Below are 10,653 nucleotides of genomic sequence, written 5' to 3' on the forward strand. Positions count from 1 at the left end.
TTCATTCTGTGTTAATTTCTCTTCTGCAGCAACAGAAAGTGAGAGGTAGATGTGACAATGTGTGAGGAAAGGCTGCATTTTCCCATTCTGGGGTGAGACTAGGCACCTGCACAGAAAGGGCAGTTCCGGTTGGGCAAAAATTTATTTCATACTGCCTATGAAGGTGAAAAGAAAATATTTATTGGAGTCAGTCATGGTGGCTCATGCCTGTAATCCCAGCACTGTGGGCGGCCGAGGTAGGACTGCTTGAGCTCAGGAGTTCAAGACCAGCCTCAGCAATATAGTGAGGTGCCATCACTACAAAAAAATTAGCCATGTGTGGAGGCTGAAGTGAGAGGATCACTTGAGCCTGGGAGGTCGAAGTTGCAGTGAGCTATAATTGTGCCACTGCACTCCAGTCCTGGATGACAGAGCAAGACGCTGTCCAGGAAGGGAGGGAGGGAGGGAGAAAATATTCCTTGGGGGCAGGAAGACTATTTCTAACCCTCCATTTTCATTCCAATTTCCAGAGAGCAGAACAGACCCCTCCTCTTGAGTTGTAGCCCCCAGAACTGAGGTCTAAAGGCCCTGTCATGGGGATGTAGTGTAGGTTGCAGCTGGGAGAGAGGACAGGTCATTCAGGAGGCAGGACAGTCCCCAAAGCACTCTAGGCTTTACAGCCCCTTAAAATTTAGAATTGTCACAACATGTTCCCAGGACCTCCAGCCCGATACCTGCCCTGGGCTTCCTCCCATCCTGGTGAAAGGGGCTTTCCTGGCAGTACCCGCTGCGGACCTGGGAACGGACTATGCTCAGGATGAGTTCCCAGAGGGAAAGGAGCCACTTCCCTGTGCTAATCAGGAAGACGGAGACAGCGCCCAGAACGCTCACTGCTCTTCAGGGGATGGTGGTGGCTCGTTTTTACTGAGGGAACTGATGCAGACGAGCCTACAGGCAGTGGAATCAAGGCTGGCTGACAGTGTGGCAGCTACTGGCAGACAGGTAAGCCAGGGAGAAATGGCAAGTGTGCAGGAAGGTGGAGCCCAGGTGTGGGGGGAGCAGGTGCCAGGTCTTCAGCGCATCCAGGCAGAAGAGCATCAGAGGAGATTACAGGTATGAGCCACCGTGCCTGGCTCTAAGAAATATTTTCTTGTCATTTTCACAGTTGGCAAAATCAGAAGGTGGCATCGAAATAAATTTTTGCCCAACCGGAACTGTCCATTCCATGCAGTTGCCTAGAATCTCACCCCAGAATAGGAAAGCACAGTCTTTGAGGCAGAAGAGCCCTGAGCACCAGAAGCTGGAACCTGCTACTGGGGCAACCTCCGTCCAATTCTGTAACAACTGAGTGTGAAGGAGCCCGCAGGCCCTGGTCTGGGTGCTGGGGATGCAACAGTGAACGAGATGCCCAGGCCCTGAGCCCGGGATTGGGGGAAGGGGGGTGGGGGGTTGGTAATTCTACTGGGATGGGGGAGGGAGAGAAAATAAAGATTTCAGTGAATGGTAATAGTTGTGAGAGTATTCGAACAAGGTGATATAAGTGTGCTCTTTGGAATGGGTAGTCAGGCCGCTAAGAAGTAGGTGACACTCAGGTGTGATCATTAAGGGCAAACATCTTTTTCCTCCCTTCCTATTTAGGGAGAAAATACCAGTACTTAGGAAATACCAGTGCTAAGCCGTCAGACAACAAAATAGTTATTTTTCCCATTACATAAAACAGGACTTCTCTCAAGCCTGTAATCCCAGCACTTTGGGAGGCCAAGGTGGGAGAATCGCTTGAGCCCAGGATTCTCAAGCTATTCAAGATCAGCCTGGGCAACATAGTGAGACCACATCTCTACAGAAACAAATTAAAATATTAGCCAGGCATGGAGGCGCATGCCTATAGTTCTAGCTACTCAGGAGACTGAGATGGGAGGAGTGCTTGAGCCTGGGAAGGTTGAAGCTGCAGTAAGCTATGATCATGCCACTGCACTCCAGCCTGGGCAGCAGAGGGACACCTTGTCTCAGAAGAGGAAGGAGAAGGGGAAGAAGAAGGAGAAGAAGGAGAAGGAGAAGGCAAAGAAGGACAACTTCACAGCCTGGGGCGTCCACCACTAAACCTTACTTGTGTGAAAGGGGCATGGCTCATAAAGATGTATAGCAAAGGCAATTTGTCATTCTGTCAGCCCAAAGGGAAGGGCAGAATGAACTGCCTCTGCTACATAGTAGTTGTGCAATAAATGAATTCTGTCATTTATTGAGCAACTACCATTACCCATTTGTAGCTTATCTTTAAAATTTTTTCTTTGGAAATATTTTAGATTAATAATAAAATTGCAAAGTTATTACAGAAACTTCCTACATACCCTTCACCCAGCTTCCAATAAGATTAACATCTTACATAACCATGGTGCCTCTGTCAAAACAAAGAAATTGACAGTGGTACAGTGCTATTAACTAAACTACAGATTCTCTTTTGCATTTTGTGTCACTTACCTTTAATATGTTATTTAATCCTTCAACAACTCTGGCCAAAGTGAAGTACAGAGAGGTTGTGATTTGAATAAGATGATACAGCCAGTAAGTGGGGAAATTTGAATTGCAGATCAGGTCTCTCTGACCCTAAAACACGTGTCCTTTCTGTATTGTGATGTGACTTTGTAGAAGGAAAAGTCACATATGTTCATCCGTGTCCCCAGAGGAGTGGACATCCAGACATGATTAACTATGCAAGGTCTTTATTAGGGGAAATGCCTGAAATAGGAAGGGAGCTGGAAGAGGAAGAGAGAACTGTCATATTGTGGAGAAAGTCTGACCATAAAATGAGAGGAAGAGCAGGTGATGTTTGGCTGCCCACAAAGGAGTCACTCTAAGATGACAGCAGGAGGTGTGGCCTCGGTGAAATGCAGCTAGGCCACTGCCAATCGAGGACCGTGGTAGTAGGATTTCAGCATGGGCAATCATGGCCACACAGTTAGTAAGCTTAGAGGGTTTTTGCAGTCTCTTTAACAGTCTGCTCATGGAAGCGAGATGGCCAGGCACAGTGTCAGGGTATCCAGGCACAGTTGCTTACGTCTGTAATCTCAGCACTTTGGGAGGCCAAGGCAGGCAGATCACCTGAGGTCAGCAGTTCAAGACCAGCCTGGCCAACATGGCCAAACTTGGTCTCTACTAAAGAATATAAAAATTAGCCAGGCGTGGTGACAGCAACTTGGGAGGCTGAGGCAGGAAGGATTGCTTGAACCTGAGAGGTGGAGGTTGCAGTGAGCCAAGATTGCATCACTGCAATCCAGCCTGGGCAACAACAGCAAAAAAAAGTGTAAGGGCCACAGAGGTGAGCAGGTGAAGGATCCTTCCCTTGCTGGATTCACCAGCTCCCTGGCAGAGCCTGGAGCTCAGGATTCCCAGGTTTGCTGGTTAATTTTATGTCGACTTGACTGAGCCACAGGGTGCCCAGACATTTAATCGAACACTGTTCTGAGTGTTTCTGTGAGAGTGTTTTTGGATGAGATTAACATCTAACTCAGTAGACTGAGTAAGCAGATTGCCCTTCATGATAGGAGCAGCCTCGCACAATCAATGAAAGGCCTCAATAGAACAAAAAGGCTTTTTTCCTGCCTTTGGACTTAAACTGAAACATTGGCTTTTTCTGGGTTCTTTTGCCAGCCTCCAGACTGGAACCACACCATTGGTTCCTTGGATTTCAAGCCTTCACAGGCTTGAACTGGAAATAAACCACTGGCTCCCTGGGTCTCCAGCCTGCCAACTTGCTGGCCTCTGTATCACATGAGCCAATTCCTTACAATGAACTTCTCTCTGGTTCAATGAATCTCTCCCTGTCTCTCTCTCCCTCCCTCTTTCTGAATCCCAGCATCCTCGGAAGCCCCTTTCCCGGACCCAGGGTCTCTCAAGTGTGGCACTGCTGAACTTTGGGGCTGGCTGGTTCTTTGTGGTGGGGCTGTCCTGTAGGTGTTTGACACATCCCGGGCCCCTACCTACTCCCTGCTGGTAACACACCTCAGTGGTGACAACTAAAAACATCCCCAGACATTGCAAGATGTTCCCTGCCCTAACCTAACGTCTTTCTATTTGACCTCTAGAGCCACAGCAGAACCCACGCTGGAGCTAGGGGCTGGGGTACCCAGAAAGTGGAAGAAACCATTGGGAGGAAGTGTGTGCTTCAAGACCACCCCATCGCCAACCTCCACGAAGGTGACGTCCTTCCCACCTGAGCTTCCAAAAGCTGCCTCCTCTTGGCCCCTCCGTGTCGTTTGTTTCCCTCCCTTTTAAAAATAGACTTTTATTGTTTAGAATTGTTTTACATTCACAGAAAAACTGCAAAGATAGTACAGAGTTCCCATCTACCTATGGCACATGTATTATAGTTAATGAACCACTATTCATACTTTTTTTATTTTTTAATTTTATTTTTGTTTTTGTTTTTCTACAAACAGTATCATACATTATTTTAAACTAAAGTTCATACTTTATTTGGATTTTCTTTGTTTTTACCCAATGTCCTTTTTCTGTTCCAAGATTGATCTCATCAAGAATCCCACATAACATTCTTTTTTCTAATTATTATTATTATTATTTAGACAAAGTCTTATTCAGTCGCCCAGGCTGGAGTGCAGTGGCATGATCTCGGCTCACAACAAACTCTGCCTCCTGAGTTCAAGTGATTCTCCTGCCTCAGCCTCCCAAGTAGCTGGGTTTACAGGCGTGAGATACCATGCTGGCTAATGTTTGTATTTCTAGTAGAGACAGAATTTCACCATGCTGGCCAGGATGGTCTTGAACTCCTGACCTCAGCTGATCTGCCCGCCTTTGCCTCCCAAAGTGCTGGGATTACAGGTGTGAGCCATCGCACTGGGCCCCACATAACATTTAGTTGTCACCGTGTCTCCTTAAGCTCCTCTTGGCTGTGACAGTTCCTCAGAGTTTCCTTATTTTTATTGGTTTTTGTTTGTTTGTTGTTTGTTGAGATGGGGTCTTACTCTGTTGTCCAGGCTGAAGTGCAGTGGTGGGATCACAGCTCACTGCAGTCTTGACCTCCTGTGCTCACGCCATCCTCCCACCTCATCCTCCCAAACTGCTGGGAGCAAGCCACCATGCCCAGCCTTTACATTGTTTTTGATGATCTTGACAGTTTTGAGGGGTACTGGTCAGGTATTTTGTAGGATGACCTCTATTGGAATTCATTTGCTGTTTTTCTCATGGTTAGATAGGGTTATGGATTGGAGGAGGAAGAAGCAAAGTGTCATTTTTATCACAACATATCAGGGCATATACTATCAACACGATTTATCACTGTTGATGTTGACCTTGGTCACCTGTCTGAGGTTGTCAGGTTTCTCCCACTTTCCTCACTGTACTGTTCAGAAGGAAGTCGCTATGCTAGCCCACACTTAAGGGGTGGGGACTTAACACTCCCCTTCCTTGAGAGCAGGGCACCTACATGAATTATTTGGGATATTTCCACATAGGACCTAGGACATTTGTTTCTTCTCCTCCATTTATTTGCTTATTCAATTTTTTTTTTAAGATGGAGTCTCATTCTGTCGCCCAAGCTGGAGTGCAATGGTATGATATTGGCTCGCCACAACCTCTGCCTCCAGTTCAAGCGATTCTCCTGCCTCGGCCTCCTGAGTCGCTGGGATTACAGGCAGATGCCACTGCACCCAGCTAATTTTTGTATTTTAGTAGAGACAGGGTTTCACCATGTTGGCCAGGCTCATTCTGGACTCCTGTTCTCAGGTGATTCACCTGCCTCCGCCTCCCAAAGTGCTAGGATTACAGGTGAGAGCCACTGCTCCCAGCCTCAATCGTGTATTTATCAGTATGGATACATGGATATTTGCTTTCTACACTGACTTGTCATCCATACTGCTTCACTTTGTCACTCATGTTGTCCCAGCTATGGCCACTGGGTAGTCTTTCGGTCAGCTCCTGTGTTCCTTTGACATACACCCAATGATTTTTTTAAAAATAGTTCTTTACTTTCTGGAACCATAAGATGTTCCAGGCTCATCTTGTGTATTTCCTGCCCCAGTCCTGAAATCAGCCATTTTTCCAAGGAGCCCTGGTTCCTTGTGCTGGACAATGTTGTTAGAAACCAAGGTCTGGCCGGGCACCTTGGCTCATGCTCCCAGGCCTTTATGAGGCCGAGGCACCAGATCACCTGAGGTTAGGAGTTCGAGACCAGCCTGGCCATCATGTCAAAACCCCGTCTCTACTAAAAATACAAAAATTAGCCAGGGTGGTGGCACATGCCTGTAATCCCAGCTACTCGGGAGGCTGAGACAGGGGAATTGCTTGAACCCAGGAGAGGAGATTGCAGTGAGTTGAGATCTCCCCACTGCATTCTGCATTCTAGCTTAGGCGACAGTAAGACTCAAAAAAAAAAAAAAGAAACAGAGGAAACCAAGGTCTGGGCAGTAGTTATGCTTGCTTCTACTGGAATGTTATTGCTTCCAGGTCCTCTCAGTTGACAGAACAAGAAAATATCTGTGTGTATACTAACCTGTGTATATATACATATCTATAAATATTTCCATATGTAACCATCTCTGTCTTATTAAGCCTAATGTGAATTCGTACTGGTATATCCTACTCTAATCTATTACCATATGACTCAGTCTAGCCATTTCCCCTTGCTTATCCATAAATTCCCATTCCAGCAGCAAGAAAACTGGCTCTTAGCACCCGTCATCCATTTGCTTAATTGCTCAACTCCAGCATACAGAATATTTATTCTACACCCAGGTATCCCTATGGGAGACAACATTATCAACTAGAGAACAGTGCTTATGTGCAGTTCCTCTTGTCTTTAGTCTTACAGACCCCACTTATTCCCAGTATTACTTAGAGCAGCACCTCCCTCCCCCACCTTCTTCTGTGAAGTTGTTTCGTACATTTGTAATACAGTTAGATTCTCTTGTCATAGTCTACATTCCTTCCTGGAATCCTCTGAACTCGTTGTCCCAAGGGCACCTAGATTTTCTCCTAGATTTTCCTCTAGAAGTTTGATAGTTTTGCCTTTTATATATAGGTCTATGATCATTGAATGAATTTTTTTAAAAAGTGGAAGGTCTATAACTGGATTATTTTGTTTTAATTAAATATTTTATTTAAAACATTATTTAATTACAGTAGTTTGCATGTGCATATCCAATTGTTTCAGTGCCATTTATTAAGCACACTATCACTTCTCTTTTAGTTGCCTTTACTCCTTTGTTAAAGATCAGTTGATGACATTTCTGTGGGTCTGTTTCTGGACTCTCTGTTCCATTGATACATGTGTCTTTTTTCTTTTCTTTTCTTTTCTTTTCTTTGTTTTTGACCAATACTAGGCTGCCTTGATTACTATAGCTTTGTAGTAAGTCTTGAAGTTAAGTGACATCTGTCCTCTAACTTTGCTGCTCTTCTTCAGTATTGTGTTGGCTCTTCTGGGTCTTATAAACTTTAGAATCAGCTTGTTGATGTCTACAGAATAGCTTGCTGGAATTTTGATTGGAATTGCACTGAATATATAGATCAAGTTGGGATGAACTGAAATCTTAACATCAATTTTTTTCACTTCTATAGAGACAAAGTCTTACTATGTTGCCAGGCTGGTCTCAAACTCCTAAGCTCATGTGATCCTTCTGCCTCAGCCTCCCAGAGTGCTGGGATTACAGGTATGAGCCACCGCACCCAGCCTAGTTTTTCTTTTTAAGCCTGTTGATGTTTATAGATTACATCATTTTTTGTTTGTTTGTAGATGGGGTCTCGCTCTGTCACCCAGGCTGGAGTACAGTGGCACAATGTTGGCTCACTGCAACCTCTGCCTCCCAGGTTCAACCAATTCTCCTCCCTCAGCCTCCTGAGTAGTGGGACTACAGGCATGTGCCACCATGCCCAGCTAATTTTTGTATTTTTAGTAGAGACAGGGTTTTGCCATATTGGCCAGGCTGGTCTCAAACTCCTCACCTCAGGTGATCTGCCTGCCTTGGCCCCCTAATGTGCTAGAATGAGCCACCACACCTGGCCTACATTGGTTTTTTTAAATGTTGAACCTATTTTGCACATATGAAATAAATCCTGTTGGATTGTGATGTATTCACAGGTTCACATTTATTGATAAATTCAATTTGCTAATATTTTGTTGACGATTTTTGCATCTATGTCAGAGATCTTCACACACCCCCAGGTCTCTGACCAGTAACAGTCAGTACCAGGCCACATAGCAGGAGGTGAGTGGCAAGTAAGCCAGCACTGTCACCTGAGTCTGCCTGTAGTCAGATCAGCGACAGCATTAGATTCCTTTTGTGAACGGCACATATGAGGGATCTAGGTTGCATGCTCCTCATGAGAATCTAACTAATGCCTGATGATCTGAGGTGCAACAGTTTCATCCCGAAACCATCTGCCCCACCCACCATGTCCCATGGAAAAATTGTCTTCCATGAAACTCGTCCCTGTTGCCAAAAAGCTTGGAGACCGCTGATCCATGTTCATGAGAGGTGTTGGTCTATAGTTCTCCTTTCTTCTAACATTTTTATCTGATTTTGATGTAGGAAATGCTAACTTTATGAAATGAGTTAGGAAGTACTCCCTTCACTTCTATTTTCTGGAAGAGAATGTAGAGACTTGATACAATTAACGTTTTCTAGAATATGACAACAAAACCATTGGGCCTGGTGCTTTCTTGTTTGGAAGGTTGTTTATTGATTCAATTTCCATGATAGATATAGGCCTATTTGGATAATCTATTTTCCCTGTGTGAGTTTTCATTGTTTGTGTCTTTCAAGAAATTGATCTGTTTCACCTAAGCTATCAAATTTTTGAGTACAGAGTTGATCATAATATTCTTTCCTTCCTTCCTTCTTTGCTTTTTCTTTCTTTCCTTCTCTCTCTCTCTCTCTCTCTCTCTCTCTCTCTCTCTCTCTCTCTCTCTCTCTTTCTTTCTTTTTCTTTCTTTCTTTTTGAAATGGAGTCTTACTCTGTCGCCCAAGCTGGAGTGCAGTGGCGCAATCTCGGTTCACTGCATCCTCTGCCTCCTGGGTTCAAGTGATTCTTCTGCCTCAACCTCATGAATAGCTGGGACTACAGGCGCACACCACCATGCCTGGCTAATTTTTGTATTTTTAGTAGAGACCGGGTTTCACCATATTGGCCAGGCTGGTCTCGAACTCCTGAGCTTGTGATTCACCCACCTCAGACTCCCAAAGTGCTGGGATTACAGGCGTGAGCCACCATGCCCGGCCTTTTGTTATCTTTTTAATGTCCTTGAGATCAATAGTGATGACCCCTCTCTCATTTCTGTTATTAGTAATTTTTGTTCTCTCTTTTTTTCTTAGTAAGCTTAGCTAGAGGTTTATAAATTTTATTGACCTTTCAATTTACCAGATTTTTATTTCTTTTTTCTATTGCTGCTGCACATATTAACACATTTTTACTCCATTGAATTTTTCTGTTGGTTTCTTGTTTACTACTTAATTGATTTCTACTATAATTTTTATTTCTATCCTTTTGCTTGCTTTAGGCTTACATTGATGTTTTTTCTCTAGTTTCCTAAGATGGAAACTTAGATTATAAATTTTAAAGCTTTCTAATCTCTTGTAACATATGCATTCAATGCTATAAATTTCCCTCCAAGCACTACTTTCACTGCTTCCTATAAATTTTGATACATTGTATTTTCCTTTTTATTTAGTTCAAAATATTTTCAAATTTCTGTTCAGACTTCTTCTTTAAACCATGTGGTATCTAGAAGTGTTTTGTTTAATCTCCAGTTATTTTGAGATTTCCCACCTATCTTTCTGTTTTTGATTTTTAGTTTAATTTCATCCGAGAGCACACTTTATCTGGTTTGTATTCTTTGAAATCTGTAGGGTGTGTTTTGTGGCCGAGTAGGTAGTCTGTTCCTGAATGTTCCATGTGAGCTTAAGAAGAATATGTACTCTGTTGCTGCTGAATGAAGTGTTCTACAAATGTCAATTAGATTCAGTGGCTTGACAGTGTTGTTCAGTTCAGCTATATCCTTACTGATTTTTTTGCCTGCTAGATGTGTCAATTACTGATTGAAGAGTGCTGAAGTCACCAACTCTAATAGTAGACTTGTCTATTTCTCTTGAAATCCGATTCATTTTTGCTTCACATACATTGATGCTCTGTTGTTAGGTGCATACACATTAAGGATTTAACAATGTCTTCTTGGAGTATTGACCCTCTTATTATTATGTAATGCCCCTCTTTATCCCTGATCATCTTTCTTCCTCTGAAGTCTGCCTTATCTGATATCAATACTGCTACTCCAGTGTTCCTTTGTTTAGTATTAATATTCACATGGTATATCTTTCTTTCTCCCTTTATTTTTACTCTATTTGTGTCTTTATATTTAAACCAGAGTTTTTTATAGACAACATATCATTGGGTCTTGTTTTTTTAATCTACTGAGTGTCTTTGTGTTTTAGTTGGTATATTTAGCACCATTCACATTTAAAATGGCAACTGAGATGGTTGGATTAATATCCACCATGTCTGTAGCTGTTTCCTAGTAGGTCCACTTGTCCTTGTTTTTCTGACCTTCCCTTCTTTTTCTGTCTTCTCTGGTTTAATTGAGAATTTTACATGATTCCCCTCCTTTTGCTTTCTAGTATATAATTATACTTCTTTCAAAATATTTTAATTCATTGCCCTAGAGTTCAC

The 10,653-nt window shown here is 43.4% G+C and overlaps 1 protein-coding gene across 6 annotated transcripts in view; it reads left to right on the forward strand.

Annotated features, from left to right (window-relative positions):
- Positions 1–6,527, forward strand: part of LOC103791347 (uncharacterized) — a 65,360-nt gene extending 58,833 nt beyond the window's left edge. For 3 of the 6 annotated variants that reach the window (XM_078364609.1, XM_078364588.1, XM_078364606.1), the window contains one exon: positions 4,062–4,339. In XM_078364609.1, coding sequence (XP_078220735.1) covers positions 4,062–4,193 — 132 coding nt within the window. In that variant the 3' untranslated portion in view covers positions 4,194–4,339. Of the gene's footprint in view, positions 1–4,061 lie in introns of all 6 variants that reach the window. The other 3 variants (XM_078364608.1, XM_078364596.1, XR_008479475.2) reach the window with 2 other exon arrangements.
- Positions 6,528–10,653: the final 4,126 nt, after the last annotated feature.

The sequence above is a fragment of the Callithrix jacchus genome, chromosome 2 (assembly GCF_049354715.1).
Source record: "Callithrix jacchus isolate 240 chromosome 2, calJac240_pri, whole genome shotgun sequence".
NCBI classification, from domain to species: domain Eukaryota; kingdom Metazoa; phylum Chordata; class Mammalia; order Primates; family Cebidae; genus Callithrix; species Callithrix jacchus.